This window comes from Aquarana catesbeiana, linkage group LG10, assembly GCF_042186555.1.
Source record: "Aquarana catesbeiana isolate 2022-GZ linkage group LG10, ASM4218655v1, whole genome shotgun sequence".
NCBI lineage: Eukaryota > Metazoa > Chordata > Amphibia > Anura > Ranidae > Aquarana > Aquarana catesbeiana.
The window spans coordinates 19,946,944-19,971,329 of record NC_133333.1 but is presented as its reverse complement, the minus strand read 5'-3'; the positions used below and the strand labels follow the sequence as shown (position 1 = coordinate 19,971,329).

General features: G+C 44.7%; 1 protein-coding gene across 1 annotated transcript in view; it reads left to right on the top strand.

Moving 5' to 3' along the window:
• The first annotated feature begins 727 nt into the window (after window positions 1-727).
• Window positions 728-24,386, top strand: part of LOC141111493 (phospholipase A2 inhibitor and Ly6/PLAUR domain-containing protein-like) — a 36,509-nt gene continuing 12,850 nt past the window's right edge. Inside the window, exons 1-3 of the mRNA XM_073603785.1 lie at window positions 728-831; window positions 6,922-7,038; window positions 21,248-21,403. Coding sequence (XP_073459886.1) covers window positions 780-831; window positions 6,922-7,038; window positions 21,248-21,403 — 325 coding nt within the window. The 5' untranslated portion in view covers window positions 728-779. The remainder of the gene's footprint in view (window positions 832-6,921; window positions 7,039-21,247; window positions 21,404-24,386) is intronic.

Below are 24,386 nucleotides of genomic sequence, written 5' to 3'. Positions count from 1 at the left end.
ACGGGGCATATGTATTTTATGATTGAATAACCTCTGTTTTTGTATAAGGAAAAAAGAAAAAATTCAATAAAGTTAAAATAATAAAAAAAATATATAATTGTAAGTAGTTTTTTGACCTTTAAATAAACAGCTCTTATTGGATTAAACTATTGGAGCCCTTTTTTCTTCACATAACCATCGTATCTGGCTGAGATCCGGAGATCTATATGGGAGTCTGTCACGGCACTCATACATTCCAGGGATACAGGGAGAGTCCCAATGCTTGTTGATGCAAACATCTGGTATATTTTCTCAGTGTTTCAACCACAAACAAACTGTATAACCAAATCTAGCTTGCTGATGAATCTGAGGGACAATGGGACAATGAGGAACAATGCTCCACATTTCCATGATGATGAGGCACTTTTGTGTCTTTCTATTTATTAAACAGGAACATTCTTGTTTCTTTCTGTTTCGTAATGGATGGTGAAGGGAATTCCTTGGGTTTTTTTTTCTTTTTAGTTCCTTATAGATTTATCAACATTTATTCACCTCACTAGGGCCTTATCACCATGATAGGCGGTGAAAAGTCTTATCAGAGATTATCACCATATTTCCACAGTATTTTAAATGTACACCAAACTGTTTGAAACCATAATACTCATTGCTAAGGAAGAAACTATTTGAATAATGATCAGCACAGATCTTGACACCTCCCTCCACTTCTCCCTTGGTGTGGTACATAAAAAGAGGACTTGAGTAATGAGTCTGCACTGGATGAAGTTCTGGAACCTCGCATAATGGCAATGACTTTGGCAGGCCTGCTGGTGCTCTTTGCACTTGTACCTTCAGGTGAGTAGTCCAATGATTGCAAACTTTTAATCATGTAACAATTATTCATTTTGTCCAATGTATACATTTTATCAATCATACTTAAAATGGTGATGTGTGATATAAACTATAATACGCATGGCATCTTTTTTAAATACTGTATATGCATGCTGTAAACATGTATTTACTGTAAATTTGCTCTTTTTAGTTCATTTTATTTAATGTCCTTTTATGCATTTTAAGATCACTTCCATTCGTTCAACATTGATGATAAAGTATGTTTAGATATTATTACTTTATTTCTTCTTTCCTTTTTTTTTAAATGTATTTATTTGTTTAAATAATTTTTAGTATAAAGCCCAATTTACATGAACTGATTTTTATTTATTGGGTAGCTAATGTAAAACAATGACTGGGTATGTGGGGCATGCTATTCAGTCCAGCCACTAAATGTAGTTGTTTCTCAAAAATGTTTTGAATTAAAACTAAGCTTCCTAATTTGAGCAAAAAAAAAAAAAAGAAAAAAAAAAAAGAAAAGAACAATTAAACCCGTTCTTGGTCATCAACTTATTTTAGACACATTAAAGAAAATGAATCCAGAAACTTTGCTTATTGGGTTGGCTGGACGAGGAACTATATACTAGAGCTATTCTTAGAGTCCTACTTATTGCTAGAAAGCTCAAAGCAAGATAATGGCTCTCTACATTACGACCTACAAATGCGGAATGGGTTACTACTATAAATAAGACTCTTAAGGGAGCAACTAGCTTACAAACATAGGGGCGACCCGACAAAATTCGAACATATCTGGGATGCCTGACTAGATGTTCCCGGGTTAGCTCATTTACAATTGGTTCATAATAGAATTCTTGGTGGCATAACATCATCTACTTAACTGAGAAGATACTGATTTGAGTATGAGATATCTGTCGCAAGGGTGGGCGAATATTGGCGTTCTCTCCCCAACCCTGTTTAAGGCAATACATCTGACATGGTAGTACCTTGATTGCACAGGTCAACTGTTTTGTTTTTTGTTCTTATGTTTGTGCTTTTATTTTATTTACCCGTTTGAGTATATGTTTGAATACTGTAAATCACACCACGTTTCTAGGGGTGAGTGGCTCCCTTGCCCTGCTCCTATTGGGGCTCGGGGAGCGGATTTGGGGTACAGGATACGCAGAGGACGCACAACCTAATGTTGTAACACAAGAATAATAAACTCAGGTATCGTTTTATAATATATTCCTTTATTTCACTAGGATTGCTTTGTTATATACAGTGATATAATGTAATTGCTTTAATGCCGGACGGCTACACAAACGAATTTGACTGTGTCTCCTCAACATTGTGTTTTGTATGTTAAAAAATGCTTTCTTCTTTTTCAATAAAAACTATCGTAATCCAAAAAAAAAAAAAAGAAAATGAATAGTGGTTATGTTAATATTTTATTTATTTATATATGACCAAGACTAAGTAATTTCAGTTGATAACATTTTTTTCTTTTTTGTCAGATAAAAATAAAATATTGTATATGATTTTTTATGCAAAAAAATTAACAAAAAAAAATGTTCTATATTTAAGTCATTTTTATTTTTATTCTTTTTTTTTTACTCTTTAGTGCATTTTTTTCTTGTTTAATAATTTTAATTGAGTTTAGGAGAAGTTTTACAAACATACAAAGAGTAAGTGAACTGAAAATTTACATACACGTGCCACATAGCATTGCAAGCAGATAACCATACTTAGCATAGGGTAATAAATCGTATAGACCAGAGTAGAGAGTGGATATTGGAAATTGATCAATAAGCATGGTGAGAATGGTGTATAGTTCATCAGGGATCACATAGACTGCATAGAGGTATGTGTGTTGTAGAGTTTATTGCCATAATTCCGGTCAAAATTATGCAGAAAAAAAAATTTGAGACCCACGGCTCCCAGACTTTACAAAATATGGGCATAATGTCTTGGAGTCTAGCAGTAAGCTTCTCATTGAGGAGGGCCCAGTGTATTTGAGTTGTATCCTGTGGAGAGCCCCGTGTTGGCAATCACCGGCTTCTTGGCTGTAAGGATGTGCGGCATAAGAATGAACTGAGATTTAGTCAGTCCCTCCAGTGCATTATTTTATGCTTAGATATTGTTATCGTTTTTTTGTTTTTGGCAATGTAGAGCAGTGGTTCTCAACCTCAGTCCACAAATACCCCCAACGGGCCATGTTTTGGGAACTTCCCTTAGATAAAATAGCTCTTATCAATACCATGTCATTGATATTGATTTAAAGCAGCTGTGCAAAGTAAAGGAAAACCCTAAAACATGGCCCGTTGGCGGTGCTTGACTGAGGTTGAGAACCACTGATGTAGAATATACCATCTCTTGCACAGGAGTATTCAAGGTGGCCAAAAACTCTTTTGGTAAAGCTACTTACTGCCTGAAAGGGAGAGGGTTTGGGGGATCACAGTACAGATTAAATATTATATTATTACTATACAGGATTTATAAAGTGCCAACAGTTTGCGCAGCACTTTACAACATGGGGGCAGACAGTACAGTTACAATACAATTCAATACAAGAGAAATCAGAGAACCCTGCTTCTTAGAGCTTACAATCTAGAAGGGAGGGTCAAGTGATACAAAAGGTAATAGCTATGGGGGATGAGCTGATGGAGAAAGTAAAAGTACAGTTGTTAGGTGGGGGGCCGGATAGGCTTCTCGGAGGAGGGTTTTCAGGGATCATTTAAAAGAAAGCAGAGGAGGAGATAGTCGGACAAATTGGGGTAGGGAGTTCCATAGGATAGGACAGGCTTGGAAAAAATCGTGAGCATGGGAGGAGGTGACGAGGGAACTAGAGAGCTGGAGGTCTTGAATGAAGGGAATGAGTAGGTTGGTATTTTGAGACTAGGTTAGTGATGTAGCTGGGGGCCTGAGTTGTGGATGGCTTTGTAAGTTGTTGTTAGAATTTTGAATTTAATTAGTTTAGTTGGGTGAGTGAAAGCCAGTGGAGGGATTGACAGAGAGGGGTAGCAGACACCGAGTGGTTGGTAAGGAGGATGAGCCTGGAAGCAGCATTCATGATTAGCAGCAGATTAAATGCATTCGCCAGTTATGGCCTTTGATGGGCAGCCACTTTTGGTAAATAGATGGGCATAGGGGCTGATTTATTAAAACTGGAGAGAGCAAAATCTGGTGCAGCTGTCATAGTAGCCAATCAGTTTCTAACTTCAGCTTGTTCAATAAAGCTTTGACAAAAAAAACTGGAAGCTGATTGGTTTTTATGTAGAGCTGCACCAGATTTCGCATTCTCAAGTGTTAGTAAATCAACGCCATAGCGACAGGATGTGTGACGACACCATCATAATATATGAGTACAAAGGGAGAAAAATTGGCTGCACACTTTTGTCGATCCAACAAATTTTTGAAGAAGCACAATGTCTGTGTGAAATGCATCACCCCTTCGTCCTCTGTGCCGTGGTCCTGGTGACAGTCCTTATTGTACAACACATTTATTGGATCGACGAAGGTGTGGAGCCAAGTTTTCTCCCTTTGTACTCATGCTCATGGATGCGAGCCGGGGCTAGCACCCAGTCCCTCCAGCCTTGTGGATCATTACACTCACCTGGAGCAGCGGTCTGTTTTTTTTTTGTTACCATCATAATATAGGTGAAGCAGATAACCCAGAGGAAGAGAATTGTGCTTCATAGACTAATACTCAGTTTTGTAGATGGAGATCATCCCAAAGTTAGACAAGTGGACATGTCTCGACAGAGTGGATGAGAAAGGTTTTGAAAGAAGGAATGGCCATGGTTCTTGTTCTGTTGAGAGAGTGTTTCCATTTAAGTACATACAGTAGTTACATAGTTACATAGTAGGCGAGGTCGAAAAAAGACACAAGTCCATCATGTCCAACCTATGTGTGTGATTATATGTCAGTATTACATTGTATATCCCTGTATGTTGCGGTCGTTCAGGTGCTTATCTAATAGTTTCTTGAAGCTATTGATGCCCCCCCGCTGAGACCACCGCCTGTGGAAGGGAATTCCACATCCTCGTCGCTCTTACAGTAAAGAACCCTCTACGTAGTTTAAGGTCTCTAACCTCTTTTCTTCTAATTTTAATGAGTGGCCACGTGTCTTGTTAAACTCCCTTCCGCGAAAAAGTTTTCTCCCTATTGTGGGGTCACCAGTACGGTATTTGTATATTGAAATCATATCCCCTCTCAAGCGTCTCTTCTCCAGAGAGAATAAGTTCAGTGCTCACAACCTTTCCTCATAACTAATATCCTCCAGACCCTTTATTAGCTTTGTTGCCCTTCTTTGTTCTTGCTCCATTTCACATCCTTCCTGAGGACTGGTGACCAGAACTGGACAGCATATTCTAGGTGCGGCCGGACCAGAGTCTTGTAGAACAGGAGAATTATCGTTTTATCTCTGGAATTGATCCCCTTTTTAATGCATGCCAATATTCTGAGTGTAGAGTCATACTGAGCTAATGTGGATGTTGTGGGGTTCCTCTAGTACTGATCTGGAATAGTTCACAGAAAATAATGTGGAAAATGTTGGGAATCACTCTGACTGAATGGTTTTACCTGGTTCATTTACAAACTATATTTTGGGGACTTTTTTAAAAAGATACAAACATAGATGTTCAGTTTGGTTAGGCTTCAGCATGCATATCATGTAAGAATAACACCAACTGATATTAGGACAAGGGTTTTACAAGCCCAAATAGTGACAAAGGTAAGTGATTACAAAGATACCAGGAATAATCTTAAAGTACTAACATTGATTTCACAATAAGAAATGAAAAACAGGTCTTTGGCAGCCTTAACCAGGTTAAATGGAATGATACAGTAATGCCCCATACACGCGATCCGAATTTCCGTCGGAAAAACCTTGGATGGTTTTTCCAACGGAATTCCGCTCAAGCTTGTCTTGCATACACACGGTCACACAAAAGTTCTCTGAACTTTCGACCGTCAAGAACGCCGTGACGTACAACACTAAGACGAGCCGAGAAAATTAAGTTCAATGTTTTCGAGCATGCGTCGAATTGTTTCCGAGCATGCGTAGGAATTTTGCACGTCAGAATTGCTACAGACGATCGGAATTTCCAATAGGAACTTCTTCTGTCGGAAAAATAGAGAACCTGCACTCAATCTTTTGCTGGCAGAAATTCCGCCAGCAAAAGTCCGATGGAGCATACACACGGTCGGAATTTCCGACCAAAAGCTCACATCGGACTTTTGCTGGCGGAATTTCGGATTGTGTTTACGGGGCATTAGACTTTAACAACTTACGACCAGTACAAGAAATTCTGCAGGATCGTAGAAAGAAAGCTAAGGGTCCTCACTTGAGATATGGAGTAAATCCTAAACAGCCCCTATCAGTATGAAGACCAGTAAACCCATTTCCGTTAAAAAATGTGCATAGTATTATACATAGTAAGATGAATCCTCTCCATAATCTTGATTATGGAAGGGTGCCTGAGACCAAAAAACAGAAACTCATCTCCAGTTACCCATTGGATTGCACCATACGAGGTTTGCAGAAATCTCTCACAAGGGTGGAGACCTCTGGGACAGGTTCAGGTTTTACCTGGTTTAAATGGCTGCAGCAGTTCAATAATAAACTTACAGTATAATTAATGGCAAAACATTTTTTTTGTTTGTTTTGGATAGAGTGGAGAGGGATTAGAACACCTATCAGTGTTTATTGCTGTCTGTGTCCCCGTTGGGGAGTTTCCACCTCTCTATTTGTCCTGTTTACCATTATCATTGAAAGTAAAAGAAAATCCCAATTTTCTGGCTGTCCCCAGAAAAGCAATAGAGGGCAAATCTTCCAATGGGGACACTAGTTCTGGTGACCTGAGGGAGCCCCAAGGAATTCCTTAATTTGCAGGGATTTCTTCTCATTTCCCATAGCTCCCAACTGCCCCTGATTTTGAGGGACTTTCCTTCTTTCCTCATTTGTCCCTCATTTTGGTCTGATCTATATAGTTGTATAGAAAATGCACTATTTACAGGTATATCTTTGATGTTCACAAATATTACAATCGGGGTTTGCTGTATTATACAATATACTGGACCTAATTTTGTCTACTTTTTGTTTTCTTTTTAAGGGTTTTCAATCTCCTGCTTTAAATGCATCAGTTATAATGGAGCCTTCTGCATAGGAAACCCGGAGACCTGCCCTTCAGGATATAGTTGTATCACAGCAATGACTGTATCAACGCTAAGTATGGGAACTCTACTTATATTAAACCACAGGATTGTTTTACTTTTTCTCATGCCATTCATTTCTTCCTCTTACCTAAAGTTTTTAAAGAGACCCTGTCACCAGACCATTCATTTCAATATTTTTCTATAAGATAATGCTTTATGTGCTGGAATTGCTGTGCTGGTGAAATGCTGGATGATTGGTCAAAACTGTGGAAACTGCAGTTTAACCGCTTCAGCCCCCGGAAGATTTTACCCACTTCCTGACCAGAGCGCTTTTTGCGATTCGGCACTGCGTCGCTTTAACTGACAATTGCGCGGTCGTGTGATGTTGCACCCAAACAAAATTGATGTCCTTTTTTCCCGACAAATAGAGCTTTCTTTTGGTAGTATTTGATCACCTCTGCGGTTTTTATTTTTTGCGCTATAAACAAAAAAAGAGCAACAATTTTTAAAAATATTTTTTTTTTACTTTTTGCTATAATAAATATCCCCCAAAAATATATAAAAAAACAATTTTTTTCCTCAGTTTAGGCCGATACGTATTCTTCTACAAATTTTTGGTAAAAAAAAATCGCAATAAGCGTATATTGATTGGTTTGCGCAAAAGTTATAGCGTCTACAAAATAGGGGATAGATTTATAGCATTTTTAGTATTAATTTTTTTTTTTACTAGTAATGGCGGCGATCTGCAATTTTTATCGTGACTGCGACATTATGGCGGACGCGTCAGACAATTTTGACACACTTTTGAGACCATTGGCATTAATACAGTGATCAGTGCGATTAAAAATGCATTGATTACTGTAAACATGTCACTGGCAGTGAAGGGGTTAACACTAGGGGGCAGTGAAGGGGTTAAGTGTGTCCTAGTGTGTGTTCTAACTGAAGGGGGAGGGGACTGTGCAGGGAAGATAACAGATCGCTGTTCATACTCTGTATGAACAGACAATCTGCCACTTCTCCCCTCAGAGAACCGGAAACTGTGTGTTTACACACACAGTTCCAGGTTCTCCATGTCTCAGCGGCTATTGCGGGAGCCCAGCGGTGATTGAGACTGCCGGGCACTTGCATCGGCTCGGGGGCGAGCCCCCTAGTGGCCACAGGGAGAAGCAATGTTACATAACGTCGTTTCGCCCAGCCGTGCCATTCTGCCAGAGTACAACTGCGGCGGCTGGTCGGCAAGTGGTTAATGTTTCTAAATGTAAAATAGTGCACCTAGGGAAAAACAAATCCCTGGAGTACAACATTGGGGGTACAGTGTTGGCCAGAGCTACAGAGGGGCAAGATTTGGGAGTACTTATTTCAGATGATTGCAAAATTAACAAACAGTGTGACCAGGCAAAGGGAAAAGTGAATAGAATTCTAGAATGCATCACTAGAGGGATCACCTCTAGTGGAGGAAGGAGGTCTTGATCCCTCTATACAGTGGTGTATTTAGGTTTTGTGCTGCCCTAGGCCTGACTAAACTCATGCACCCCCCCTAATTTAAATACGACCCACCCCTTGCTGCCGAGGCCACACCCCTTCCTGTTTAAGACCCACCCTATCATCTGTAAACCACTCCCCTTCCTCTTTAGGCTCATTTGGCACCTTTCAGGGGGGAGGGGGGAACAGGTACTTGTTTTTGACAGGTACCCTTCCCCACTGCCTGGAGACTGCGCTGTCCCCTCTGAAGTTCGGCCCCCCTCCTCCTTCCTCCACTGGGGCATTCAGAAAGTGCAACGCGCTTTGCACACGTGCAGTAGTGAACCGTCTGGTTTCCCTTACCATGAATGATGGTGGCAAAACCCGAGAGCCAATCCGAAAATCGGCTGAGGTGTCGACATCGCGGGATCCCTGGACAGGTAAGTGTCCTAATATTAAAAGCCAGCAGCTACAGTATTTGTAGTTGCCGAGTTTTAATGTTTTCACGGGATGGGAGCGGGACTCCTCTTTAATGAGTTTGCATTGATTTCAGCATTGATGGAGCACTTTATTGCAATATCATGATCTGCATATTAATGCACTTTCACTAAATGTGGACTGTTTAAAGGGTTTGCATTGATTTTAGCATGCATGGACCACTTTACACATGCCAGTGGCGGCTGGTGCTCAAAATTTTGGTGGGGGAGGTGCTAACAAACTAAAATATTCAGAAAAAAAGACATCAATTGCAGCCTCACTGTGGCCCATCAAACACAGCCACTGTTCCATCAAACGCAGCCACTGTGCCCATCAATTGTAGCCACTGGGCAATCAAAGGCAGCCACTGTGCCCATCAAACACAGCCACTGTTCCATCAAATGCAGCCACTGTGCCCATCAAACGCAGCCACTGTTCCATCAGATGCAGCCACTGTTCCATCAAATGCAGCCACTGTGTCCATCAATTGTAGCCACTGGGCCATCAAACGCAGCCACTGTACCCACCAAACGCAGCCACTGTTCAATCAAATGCAGCCACTGTGCCCATCAATTGTAGCCACTGGGTCATCAAACGCAGCCACTGTGCCCACCAAATGCAGCCACTGTGCCATCAAACGCAGCCACTGTGCCCACCAAACGCAGCCACTGTGCCCATCAATTGCAGCCACTGTGCCATCAAACGCAGCCACTGTTCCATCAAATGCAGCCACTGTGTCCATCAATTGTAGCCACTGGGCCATCAAACGCAGCCACTGTACCCACCAAACGCAGCCACTGTACCCACCAAACGCAGCCACTGTTCAATCAAATGCAGCCACTGTGCCCATCAATTGTAGCCACTGGGCCATCAAATGCAGCCACTGTGCCCACCAAATGCAGCCACTGTGCCATCAAACGCAGCCACTGTGCCCACCAAACGCAGCCACTGTGCCCATCAATTGCAGCCACTGTTCCATCAAATGCAGCCACTGTGCCCCATCAAACGCAGCCACTGTGCCCATCAATTGTAGCCACTGTGCCCATCAAACGCAGCCATTGTGCCCATCAAATGCAGCCACTGTTCCATCAAATGCAGCCACTGTGTCCATCAATTGTAGCCACTGGGCCATCAAACGCAGCCACTGTGCCCACCAAACGCAGCCACTGTGCCCATCAAACGCAGCTACTGTGCCCACCAAACGCAGCCACTGTGCCCACCAAACGCAGCCACTGTGCCCACCAAGCAAAGCCACTGTGCCTATCAATTGCAGCCACTGTGCCCACCAAATGCAGCCACTGTGCCCACCAAACGCAGCCACTGTGCCCACCAAACGCAGCCACTGTGCCCATCAATTGCAGCCACTGTGCCCTCAAATCTTTCACTGTGCCCTCAAACGCAGCCACTGTGCCCATCAATTGTAGCCACTGGGCCATCAAACACAGCCACTGTGCCCAACAAATGCAGCCACTGTGCCCATCAAATGCAGCCACTGTGCCCACCAAACGCAGCCACTGTGCCCATCAATTGCAGCCACTGTGCCATCAAACGCAGCCACTGTGCCCCATCAAATGCAGCCACTGTGCCCCATTAAACGCAGCCACTGTGTCCACCAATTGCAGCCACTGTTCCATCAAATGCAGCCACTGTGCCCCATCAAACGCAGCCACTGTGCCCATCAATTGTAGCCACTGTGCCCATCAAACGCAGCCATTGTGCCCATCAAATGCAGCCACTGTTCCATCAAATGCAGCCACTGTGTCCATCAATTGTAGCCACTGGGCCATCAAACGCAGCCACTGTGCCCACCAAACGCAGCCACTGTGCCCATCAAACGCAGCTACTGTGCCCACCAAACGCAGCCACTGTGCCCACCAAACGCAGCCACTGTGCCCACCAAGCAAAGCCACTGTGCCCATCAATTGCAGCCACTGTGCCCATCAAACGCAGCTACTGTGCCCACCAAACGCAGCCACTGTGCCCACCAAACGCAGCCACTGTGCCCACCAAGCAAAGCCACTGTGCCCATCAAATGCAGCCACTGTGCCCACCAAACGCAGCCACTGTGCCCACCAAACGCATCCACTGTGCCCATCAATTGCAGACACTGTGCCCATCAATTGCAGCCACTGTGCCCTCAAATCTGTCACTGTGCCCTCAAACGCAGCCACTGTGCCCATCAATTGTAGCCACTGGTCCATCAAACACAGCCACTGTGCCCACCAAATGCAGCCACTGTGCCCATCAAACGCAGCCACTGTGCCCACCAAACGCAGCCACTGTGCCCATCAATTGCAGCCACTGTGCCCACCAAACACAGCCACTGTGCCCACCAAACGCAGCCACTGTGCCCATCAATTGCAGCCACTGTGCCCATCAATTGCAGCCACTGTGCCCCACAAACGCAGCCACTGTGTCCACCAATTGCAGCCACTGTTCCATCAAATGCAGCCACTGTGCCCCATCAAACGCAGCCACTGTGCCCACCAAACGCAGCCACTGTGCACATCAAATGCAGCCACTGTGCCCACCAAATGTAGCCACTATGCCCACCAAACGCAGCCACTGTGCCCATCAATTGCAGACACTGTGCCCATCAATTGCAGCCATTGTGCCCTCAAAGCTGTCACTGTGCCCTCAAATGCTGTCACTGTGCCCATCAATTGTAGCCACTGTGCCATCAAATGCCAACACTGTTCCCATAACACTGATATAATTTATTAAATGACTTTACCTGCTGTCCTGGGGGGTTCCCTTGTGCTTCTCTCTCCTCCTGACGTCACTGCCAGACCCCGCCCCAGTGCCGAGTAGAAGAGTTAAGGAAAGCAGTGCGGAGGAGGGTAGGCGGAGCATAAGGCTCCACCTCCGCCAGTCACCGGCCGCTTATGGGGGCGTGAGTCACAAGCCGCCCCCCGCATCAGAGAAAGTCCCCCACCCAATTCCTGGCTCCCGCGCCCCCCCCCCACACATGCAGCCCACGGCGGCCGCCTTGCTGTAGCGGGCAGCGCTGCTGTGTATGGGCGTGCTTGGCAGAGGGTGGAGGGGCGTGAGCTCTGCTAAGCATACCCATACACATGCCCCTCCACCCTCTGCCAAGCACGCCCATACACAGCAGCGCCGCTACAGCAAGGCGGCCGCCGTGGGCTGCATGTGTGTGGGGGCGGCCGCGGGAGGCGGGAATCGGGTGGGGGGACTTTCTCTAATGCGGGGGGTGGCTATTTTTTCCGCCCCTGCAAAGTGCCGCCTTAGGCCTAGGCCTTGTCGGCTTAGGCCAAAACACAGCCCTGCCTCTATATAGATCTTTAGATATCACTAGAGGGGTCACTAGCAGGAGGAAGGAGGTCCTGATTCCTCTATATAGGTCTTTATATCACTAGCAGGATCACCAGCAGTAGGAAGGAGCTCATAATTCCACTATATAGATCTTTATAACACTAGAGGGATCACCAGCAGTAGGAAGGAGTTCATGATTCCTCTATATAGATCTTTGGGCAGCAGTAGGAACAAGGTTCTGATTTCTCTATATAGATCATTAGGTATCACTAGAGGGGTCACCAGCAGGAGGAAGGAGGTCCTGATTCCTCTGTATAGATCTTTATATCACTAGAGGGATCACCAGCAGGCGGAAGGAGCTCATGATTCCTCTATATAGATCTTTAGGTAGTAGGAGGAACAAGGTTCTGATTTCTCTATATAGATCTTTAGGTATCACTAGAGCGTTCACCAGCAGGAGGGAGGAGGTCCTGATTCTCCTATAAAGATCTTTAGTTAGACCACATTCAGAATACTGTGTCCAGTTCTGGAGACCTCACTTACAAAAAGATACTCATAAGATAGAATATGTCCAGCGATGGTTAACAGAAATAGTAAAAGGTCTAACATATCAGGAGAGAATACAGGAACACAATATGTACAGTCTGGAGAAAATAATTGAAAGGGGAGACATGGTTGAAACATTTTTAAATACATCAAGGGGGTGAATAAGGTTCAGGAGGGCAGTATTCTGAATATGAAGCCAAAATCGAAAACACAGGGACATGAACTCCAACTTAGGCTCGGTTCACAAATGAGCCGCCTCCGTTGCACAGCAGGGGTCCGGTGCGTGCTGGTTCACAGTTTTAGGTCCGATTGCAGTCCAAATTTTGGGCTGAATTTGGACCTAAAACGGACCAAAAAAAAACACATGTTTTTCCTGCAAGACGCACCGGACCTGCTGCGGAGATAGGTGAACCTGCTCCATAGAGAGCCAGTCTCCTTCTATGCGAATTGGATGCGGGTTTCTATGCGAATTGGATGCGGAGAAACCCGCATCCAATTCGCAATGATGTGAACCCAGCCTAACTGGAGGAAAGTTAAAAACTAATCTTAGAAAGTATTATTTTACTGGAAGAGTTGCTGATGTAGCAGAGGTAGTATTTTAGTCAACAGTAAGTGGATTAAAGCTTGGGACAAACATAGATCTATATCAGTAGACAATGGGAGGTTTTTTGGTGGGATTTTTAAGGTGCCAGGCAAAAAATGACACGTAGATATACAGTGGGTCAAAAAAGTATTTAGTCAGCCACCAACTGTGCAAGTTCTCCCACTTAAAAAGATGAGAGAGACCTGTAATTGTCATCATAAGTATACCTCAACTATGAGAGACAAAATGTGGAAACAAATCCAGACAATCTCATTGATTGTCACACTGATTTGGAAAAAATTTATTTGCAAATTATGGTGGAAAATAAGTATTTGGTCACCTACAAACAAGCAAGATTTCTGGCTCTCACAGACCTGTATCTTCTTCTTTATGAGGCTCCTCTGCCCTCCACTCATTATCTGTATTAATGGCACCTGTTTGAACTTGTTATCAGTATAAAAGACACCTGTCCACAACCTCAAACAGTCACACTCCAAACTCCACTATGGTGAAGACCAAAGAGCTGTCGAAGGACACCAGAAACAAAACTGTAGACCTGCACCAGGCTGGGAAGACTGAATCTGCAATAGGCAAGCAGCTTGGTGTGAAGAAATCAACTGTGGGAGCAATAATTAGAAAAAGGAAGACATACAAGACCACTGATCATCTTCCTTGATCTGGGGCTCCACTCAAGATCTCACCCCGTGGGGTCAAAATGATCACAAGAACGGTGAGCAAAAATCCCAGAACCACACAGGGGGATCTAGTGAATGACCTGCAGAGAGCTGGGACCAACATAACAAAGGCTATCATCAGTAACACATTACGCCGCCAGGGACTCAGATCCTGCAGTGCCAGACGTGTTCCCCTGCTTAAAACAAGTATATGTCCGGGCCCATCTGAGGTTTGCTAGAGAGCATTTGGATGATCCAGAAGAGGGTTGGGAGAATGTCATATGGTCAGATGAAACCAAAGTAGAACTGTTTGGTAGAAATACAACTTGTCGTGTTTGGAGGAGAGAGAATGCTGAGTTGCAACCAAAGAACACCATACCTACTGTGAAGTATGGGGGTGGCAACATCATGCTTGGGGGCTGTTTCTCTGCAAAGGGAACAGGACGACTGATCCATGTACATGAAAGAATGAATGGGGCCATGTATCGTGGGATTTTGAGTGCAAACCTCCTCCCATCAGCAAGGGCATTGAAGATGAAACGTGGCTGGGTCTTTCAGCATGACAATGATCCCAAACACACCGCCCAGGCAATGAAGGAGTGGCTTCGTAAGAAGCATTTCAAGGTCCTGGAGTGGCCTAGCCAGTCTCCAGATCTCAACCCCATAGAAAACCTTTGGAGGGAGTTGAATGTCCGTGTTGCCCAGCGACAGCCCCAAAACATCACTGCTCTAGAGGAGATCTGCATGGAGGAATGGGCCAACATACCAGCAACAGTGTGTGACAACATTGTGAAGACTTACAGAAAATGTTTGACCTCTGTCATTGCCAACAAAGGATATATAACAAAGTATTGAGATGAACTTTTGATATTGACCAAATACTTATTTTTCACCATTTGCAAATAAATTCTTTCAAAAATCAGACAATGTGATTGTCTGGATTTGTTTCCACATTTTGTCTCTCATAGTTGAGGTATACCTATAATGACAATTACAGGCCTCTCTCATCTTTTTAAGTGAGAGAACTTGCACAATTGGTGGCTGACTAAATACTTTTTTGCCCCACTGTAATTACACATCTAAACAGCAGATGGAAAGAGTGGGCACTCAACAGTAACATGGAGTGACTTATCCCAATATGTTTTGCCTTTTACGGCTTCTTCAGGGGAGGTTTTTCACAGTTAGATGTGATACTGCATAAAACAAAGTACAGTTAGAAACAGTACAAACATGATAATACAGAACAATAAAAAATATGCCGTTGAATGCCCCATCCAGTATCCATCGACTGCCCAATGGGGTGTTTTACCTGTGACTTGATGTTAGGCTGGATGGAAGAGCAGGCACTAGGTGACATGCAAGGCAAGCTGACCAAACAAGGCCCAAAGCAGGGTCAAATAAGCCGGTATCTGTTCGGGGAAGTGTTAAAAAGTAAGGAATAACCTACAAAATTGTTATTATATAGTAATGGAATGAGGTCACTAGTAGGTGGAAGGGTAAATAGGAAAGGGAAGGGGAAAAAGGAAAGGAAGGAAAAAGGGGAGGGAGGATAGGAGATGTAAAAATGGAGGTGGAAAGAAAAAGGCAGAGGGACAATAGAAAAAAGAAAAAAGGGCAGAGAGAAGATGAGTTAGGAAAGGGGGAGGAGAAGGAACAGGGAGAAGGAGGAAAGGAGTGAGAGAAAGAAAAAAAAAGAAAGACATGAAAAAGGAAGGGGCAGAAGGTGAGGAATGGGTGGGTGGCAGTGGGGAGGGAAAACGGAAAAAAAGAAAAAAAAAAAGGGGGGGGGGGAATGGGAGAAGGGGGAAGGGGATTGTGTGTTGGGCAAGGGACATGGAGTGGATAAGGTGGGGGGGGGGGCAAAAAAGGGGGGGGGGGTGGAGGGTGGGAAAAAAGGAGGAAAAGAGGTGAAGAAGGTTAGGGGTGAGGAGAAAGGAAAGGAATTATGAATGAGAAGGGATGGAAAAGGAGAGAGAAGTAGGGAGAGACGGCAGGAAAGGGGAGGGAGGGAAAAAGGAATGGAAACGTCTGGTGAGGGGATGAATACACTGGGAATTAGTAGAGGTGCATACAAAGCCAGTGGGGAAAGGAGGTGTATAACAAAAATCTTGGAAGTGTAGGGGATATAGCTTAGCATGTAAAATAAAACCAAAGAATTTCCAAGCTCATCTTACCAACCAGCCTGCGACCAACCGAATTAACCTGCCTAAGAGTATGCGTTAAAAACAGTGGTTTAGTTGCACCCATTTGCAAATACATGCATAAGCTGCAGGCCACAGCAAGGCACCCTGTATCCTGCAGACCCTAACTCTAACTTTGAAGAGTCTCCACAGTGGGAGCACATGTATTCTAATGGATAGATGAAGGGCAGATGACTGGAGGGAGCCCAACCCTCCTTAAAGGCGTTAGGGTCTGCAGGATACAGGGTGCCTTGCCGTGGCCTGCCGCTTATGCATGTATAAATAGACTGCATGAAGAACAAAATTATACAATAGAATTCATAGGTATATAGGATCAATTAATAAATTCAGATATACATAGTGTATAAATAGTACATTAGGGTACGCACCATTGAATAATAACAGATTTGTACACATAAATTAATGAATATACAGTGGGAGTTGGAAAAGAGAAGGAAGGAGGGAAGGGGAAAGGGGAATAAGGGAAAGGTAAGGGGATGGCAGAAAAGGTTGGCGATAAGTACACAGGCTGTTCATGATAGAGTAATATTAAGACAAAAAAAAAGACAAAAAAAAGTTAAAAGTTAAAAAACCCCTGCTAAAAAAACAAAAAAATTTATAAAAAAATGTATAAATTGAATTCAATTAGTAAAAAGGCAGACTTGATAGAACACTTGCTATCTTTTCTGCTGTCACCTTTCCACGCTTATATGTGCGGTAGTAAGCCACCATTTTTTTGTTTTTTTCTAAACCTGCAAGGCAAAGTTATAAAGTGCTATATGACTAGCACATTATGTGAAACTTACCTTTAAATGAAGCCCTCCAGCAGCGCGCTGTCATAGTTGAAAGGGCTTTCATCTTCACAAGGTCTTCCTTCCGGGTTGGCGGGCTCCAGTCCTTTGACTGGACGAGCCGCGATGGCGTCACTCCCGCGCATGCATGCAGGAGCCGCTTTTAATGGCACAGGACTCGGGTATGCCGTTCCTTCAAACTGAATGCGCCGGTGACGTCACCGGCTGCATCTAAAGTAAATATGTCCTAAACGGTGAAGGCTTACCTATAGGTAGAAATCCTACAAGGAAGTGGATGTGCAGAATGTAAAAATTAGTTTAGTTTCAGATAGATTGGTTTATGTTACTAATTTCGTTTTTGTTGATTCATTTCGGAATTCTCGAAAAATTTGCCTTTCGTTTATTTATTTTCTAACAAATTCTTGGAACGATTCATATTCAAATCAGTCGAAAAATGATCAACCAATTTGAATTCTGTGTGAAGAATAGCTGGTTGTTAAGTAGCGGACTGGGAAGCCGGCCGCCGCATGCTTAACCACTTCAGTACCAGGCACCTACACCCCCTTCCTGCCCAGGCCAATTTTCAGCTTTCGGCGCTGTCACACTTTGAATGAGAATTGCGCGGTCATGCTATACTGTACCCAAACACATTTTTTATCATTTTGTTCCCACAAATAGAGCTTTCTTTTGGTGGTATTTGAGCACTGCTGATGTTTTTATTTTTTGTGTTTCTGTTATAAAATTTTGTAAATAAGTACGTTTTCTCCTTCACTGATGGGCACTGATGAGGTTGCACTAACGGGCACTGATAAGGTGGCACTGATGGACACTGATGAGGTGGAACCAATGAAGCGGCACTGATAGGCTGCACTGATGGGCACTGATAGGCTGCACTGAAGGGCACTTATAGGTGGCACTGGTATGCAGCACTGATGGGCATTGATAGGCGGCACTGATAGGCACTTACAGTATAGGTGGCACTGATGGGCACTGATGGGCACTAATAGGCGGCACTGATCGGCAATGAAAAGCTGCACTGATGGGTACTTATGGGTGACACTGATAGGTGGCACGGATGGGCACTGATGGGCTCTGATAGGTGACACTGATGGACACTGATGGGTGGCACTGATGGACACTGATAGATGGCACTGTTGGGCATCACTGATGAGGAGACATCTGGCAGGCATTAGTAGTGGGAACTGACTGGCACCATTTGTGGGCACTGATTGGCATATTTTGGGCACTGTGTGATATCCCTGGTGGCCATGGGGGGGCATACCTGGTCATCCATGTGTGGTGGGCATCCCTGGTGGAATCCCTGATGGTCCAGTGTGGACATCAGCGGGGGGGCTGCACTGATAAATGATCAGCACAGACCCCCCCTTTCAGGAGAGCCACTGATCAGCTCTCCTCTACTCTCCTCTGTCAGACGCGAGTGAGGAAAAGCCGATAAGCGACTCTTCCTGTTTGCACTGTGATCAGCCGTGATTGGACATGGCTGATCATGTGGTAAACAGCCTCTGTCAGAGGCTCTTTACCGAGATCGGTGTAGTGGTGTGTTAGACTGACACGCCGCACCACCGAACGCCACGCTGCATGCATGCAGGCTTTCCCACTGACAGCTGAAATGTAAACAAAACCATGCTGGCAGTAGAAAAAAAAAATAGTGTGGTGTCCCGCCAATCCTTCAGGTCTGGTATGGATTTTAAGGAGAACGATGTGGGGCCCCCCCAAAATCCATACCAGACCCTTATCTGAGCATGCAGTCCGGCAGGCAAGGAAAGGGGGGCGAGGGTCCCCCACCCAAAGCACCTTGTCCCCATGTTGATGGGGACAAGGGCCTCTTCCCCACAACCCTGGGCTATGGATGTGGGGGTCTGTGGGCAGGGCTTATCGGAATCTGGAAGCCCCCTTTAACAAGGGGGCCCCAAGATGCCACCCCCCATGTGAATGAGTATGGGTAACCCTACCCATTCATCAAAAAAGTGTAAAAAGTGAATAAAGGCAGTACACAAGTTTTTGACAATTCCTTTATTAAAAAAAAATAAAAAACAATGTCCCACGATGTAGATCCAGCTCATGCCACCCACCGCACTGCCGAAAAAGAAATAAAATACCCTCTGGCCATGTCCAACACTCCCCACTGAATGCCTGTTCCTCCGTCTGACATTTCTTAATCAGATAAGAGGCGGAGCCACCCGATGACATCAGTGAGTGACCCCATCCCCTTGTGATATCACCGCCTGGGGCATGCTGGGTTGATGATGTCACAAGGGGGCAGAGTCATCCGCTGACGTCATCGGGTGTTTCCGACCCTTAGCTATTTAAGAAATGTCAGATGGAGGAGTAGGCAGTAAGTGGGGAGCATTCGATGAGGCTGGAGGGTTTTTTTTTTCCGGGTCTGACGGTGGGCATAATTGATGATGGATCTGCATCGTGGGACATTGTTTTTTATTTTTTAACAAAGGGATTGTCAAAAACTCGTGTACTGTCTCTTTTCACGTTTTTTGGGTGAATGGGTAGGGGTACTATGTACCCCATACTCATTCTTAAAGGGGGCTTCCAGATTCTAATAAACCCCCCCGCCTGCAGACCTCCCCAACTATAGCCCAGGTTTGTGGGGAAGAGGCCCTTGTCTCCATCAACATGGGTCATGGTGCTTTGGGGTGGGGGGAGCAGCTTGCTCACTTCCCTTTTTCTGGCCTGTCGGGCTGCATGTTTGGATAAGGGTCTAGTATGGATTTTGGGGGGGGGACTCTACGCTGTTTTTTTTTTAATTGTGGTGTGGGGTTCCCCTTAGAATCCACACCGGGACCCAAAGGGCCTGGTATGGATTGAGGGGAGGGGGTCCCATGCTGCTTTTTTAAATTTTCTATTGCTGGCATTGTTTTGTTTACATTTCAGCTGTCAGTGGAAAAGCCTGTTGACAGTTCCTGAGTCTTCAGTTGTTTTGGACCGATCCATATTTGAATCTTTCAAAAATTTTGGAATTTGTTAGAAAAAAGGAATAAACTAAACAAATGTTTAACGAAATTCATTACTATTTCATTTGGATACTTTGGAATTTCAGAATAACCAGAAATTCGTTTGAATTTGTATTCAGACCAAATGGAATAGCACATGTCTACAAGGGAGTTTACTCCCACTTTGACATATTTTGAAGCAGTATTTCTCAATCCTAGACCAGTAATGGCGAACCTTGGTACCCCAGATGTTTTGGAACTACATTTCCCATGATGCTCAACTACACTGTAAAGTGCATGTAGTTCCAAAACATCTGGGGTGCCAGGGTTCGCCATCACTGCGGCCTAGAGGAACCCTTGAAATAATTTCCAGGTTTTGGGAAACCCATTATAAAACCAATTTATCAGGAATCGGCAGGAAAAAGGGCCCTTACATTGGTGGTCAAAGGGAAGAATGCCCCCCTTACAGCTAGCTAAAAATATTGTTTGCATCATGCCACTGACTCGTCAAGTGGCACTGATCACACAACTATTCAGGGACTATCAAATAGGAGGCCATTTAGACCCCTTTCACACTGAGACGGTTTTCAGGCGTTTTAGCGCCAGAAATAGCGCCTATAAAGCACCTGAAAACCGCCTCCCATTCATTTCAGTGTGACTCTGACTCTGACTCTTTCACACTGGGGCGGTGCGCTTGCGGGACATTAGGAAAAGTCCTGCAAGCAGCATCGTTGGGACGGTTTGAAATGAATGGGCCAGCGCTTCCAAAGCGCCTGAAAAGCGCTTTGGAAGCGCCGCAACCATGGCGCTTTTAACTCCACGAGTCATCGCGGCGGCAGCGGCATCCGTTTCCCCCCTCATCCTCGGCGGCCAATCGGGAGTCTTCTCTTTTCGGCCAATCGAAAAACGTGTCTCATACCTGCTTCTGATTGGCCGGATTGAGGATCAGTGTTTCAACAGTGAATCTTGATTCACTGTTGTAACACATCTGGGTGGGATCGGAGTGTATTCTCTGCACCCTATTTTGAAGCCTATTAGAGCCTCTGGCTCTAATAAGGTGCTTTAAAAAAACCCTGGCTGATGTAATTCATGCGCCCAGTGCCCTGAAAGGGGCCGGACGCATGAATAGGGGGCAGCCGCAGCATCCATGGATAGAGTCATACTATGAATTGGATTGCATGCAGGGGGTGGCATGGAGAGAGGGAGGGCAGCACCCGGGCTCCTCTAATGGATGAGCCGCCACTGTATTAGCTATGTGGCTATGGACATTTCTTTCTAAAATGCATACAGTACATGCTGCCTGGCTAACATTTGTAAACTATTTGTATGCAGCTTCACCCGGAGACACTGGGATTTCAGTTTTTGTGCGAGGATGTGTCCCCAGTAACCAATGCGACGTAACTGGAAGCGTAACATTTACAGGCGGCAATGTCAAAACCGCAACTTTGTGCTGTGACACCGACTACTGTACGACTGCCTTACCTACTTGTAAGTACATTTGTAGATGTCCTTTCTCATAGAAGTCAAATTATTCATGTTTGTTAAAGTGGTTGTAAACCCCCACATACTGTATGCCCGGTGAGGTGACTGGCCTCCAACATAACCTGTTTATCTGCAGTCTTCTCTTCCCTACATCAATTCAAAGTGCTGAATTTATAAAGCTTGTCTGAGCTGTTAGAAAAAAAGGTGTCGGAAAGCTGAAATTACACACTGCGGAGCTCAGTGAAAGCTGATTGGAGGGAAAGGGACACACCCCCTTCACACAGCACACAGGAACAGAGATAAAGCTGCCAATCAGCTGGAGGTCCCTCCCCTGTCACCTTTTTTCTCTTATGCTGCGTACACACGAGCGGAATTTCCGACAGAAAGAGTCCGATGGGAGCTTTTCATCGTATATTCCGATCGTGTGTACGCCCCATCGGACTTTTCCCGTCGAAAATTCCGACGGACTTAGATATAGAACTTGTTTAAAATTTTTCCGACGGAACGAATTACTACCGGTAAAACCGCTCGTCTGTATGCTGTTCCGATTGACCAAAAACGACGCATGCTCTGAAGCAAGTATGAGACGGAAGTGCTCGGTCTGGTAAAACAAACAAACTTCTAATAACACGAGATAAACACGAGATTAGCAGAAGGAGCCCAAAGGATGGCACACTGGCTCTTGAACTTCCTTTTTCTAGTCACGTCGTACGTGGTGTGCGTCACATTGTTCTGGATGGTGTGACCGTGTGTATGCAAGACAGCTTGAGCGGAATTCCGTCAGAAACTCTGTCGGAAAAAAAGGTCAGAGTTTATTCTGACGGCAAAACCGGTCGTGTGTACGCGGCATAAGTGTCAGGAAAACTTGTCAGAAGTGACTCATGAAGATAGCAGAGGAATGAGGCAGCAGACAGATGTGACACTTATGCCGCGTACACACGAGCGGAGTTTGACGGACTAGGTCCGGCGGGCCGGACTCCGTGGGACAATTCGACCGTGTGTGGGCTCCAGCTGACTTTTTTCCCCAAAAGTCCGACAGTCCTAGAAATAAAACCTGTTTCAAATCTTTCCGACGGACTCGAGTCCGGTCGAAAAGTCCGCTCGTCTGTATGCTAGTCCGACGGACAAAAACCGACGCTAGGGCAGCTATTGGCTACTGGCTATCAAATTCCTTATTTTAGTCCGGTGTACGTCATCACGTACTAATCCGTCGGACTTTGGTTGATCGTGTGTAGGCAAGTCCGTTCATTCGAAAGTCCCTCAGAAAGTCCGTCAGAAAGTCCGTCAAAAAGTCCGCCCTTGTGTACGCAGCATTAGTGCTCTGGATTGAGACAAGTACACATTATAGAGCAGTGGTTCTCAACTCTTGTCCTCAGGTCCCACTAACAGGTCAGGTTTTATGTATTACCTTGGGGAGATGCAGACTAGAATACTGCAATCACTGAGCAGAAAATGATCTAGCAGGAAATTATCTTGCAAACCTGGCCTGTTAGTGAGTCCTGAGGACAGGAGTTGATGACCACTGCTATAGAGGGATTCATATCTCATGTCTGAGGTTTAAAACCACTTTAATAGGGCGTACACACGGTCGGACTTTGTTCGGAGATTCCGACAACAAAATCCTAGGATTTTTTCCGATGGATGTTGGCTCAAACTTGTCTTGCATACACACGGTCACACAAAGTTGTCGGAAAATCCGATCATTCTGAACGCGGTGACGTAAAACACGTACGTCGGGACTATAAACGGGGAAGTGGCCAATAGCTTTCATCTCTTTATTTATTCTGAGCATGCGTGGCACTTTGTCCGTCGGATTTGTGTACACACGATCGGAATTTCCGACAACGGATTTTGTTGTCGGAAAATTTTATCTCCTGCTCTCCAACTTTGTGTGTCGGAAAATCCGATGGAAAATGTCCGATGGCGCCCACACACACGGTCGGAATTTCCGACAACACGCTCCGATCGGACATTTTCCATCGGAAAATCCGACCGTGTGTACGGGGCATAAGTGTCGGTGTATAACCCTTTCTACGGAATCCTTTTTTCAATTTACATTTCTACAGAATTTTCCAGCAGTATATTTAGAAATATACTCAGGGCTTTTTTTCAGGGGGAACTTGGTGGAACTCAGTTCCACCACCTCTGGCTCAGACCCTTTGGTGCCTGCTCACCACAATCACTTGTAAACACAGAAGTCTGGTTTCTCTGTTTACAAGTGACAGCTCTGCACTCTGTATGTAATGCAATCCTTGTATTTAATGCCCCTTTAAGACCCTCCTACTGTTTTCATGAAATTTGACTGAACACACCCACTATTTGATGTGATTTGGAGGGTGTGTGGGGGGAGGGGTTTTGTGGGGCTGTGGTTAAGTTCCAGCACCTATTGTTTGAGAAAAAAAGCTCTGAATATACTATATATATATATATATATATATATATATATATATATATACTATATTACCAAAAGTATTGGTAAAGTGGAGAGGTACAGAATACAAGTTGCATGAGGTCCAGTGTGAAGTTTCCACAGTCAGTGATGATTTGGGGAGCCGTGTCATCTTGTGTTGGTCCACTGTGTCAGGGTGGCCCTCTACCAGGAAATTCTAGAGCACTTCATGCTTCCCTCTGCTGACCAGCTTTATGGAGATGCTGATTTCATTTTCCAGCAGGACTTGGTACCTGCCCACACTGCCAAAAGTACCAATACCCGGTTTAATGATCATGGGATCACTGTGCTTGATTGGTCAGCAAACTCGCCTGACCTAAACCCCATAGAGAATCTGTGGGGTATTGTCAAGAGGAAGATGAGAGACACCAGACCCAACAATGCAGACAAGCTGAAGGCCACTATCAAAGCAACCTGGGCTTCCATAACACCTCAGCAGTGCCACTGATCGCCTCCATGTCACGCCACATTGGTGCAGTAATCCATGCAAAAGCAGCCCCGACCAAGTATTGAGTGCATACTATACTGTACATGGACAGA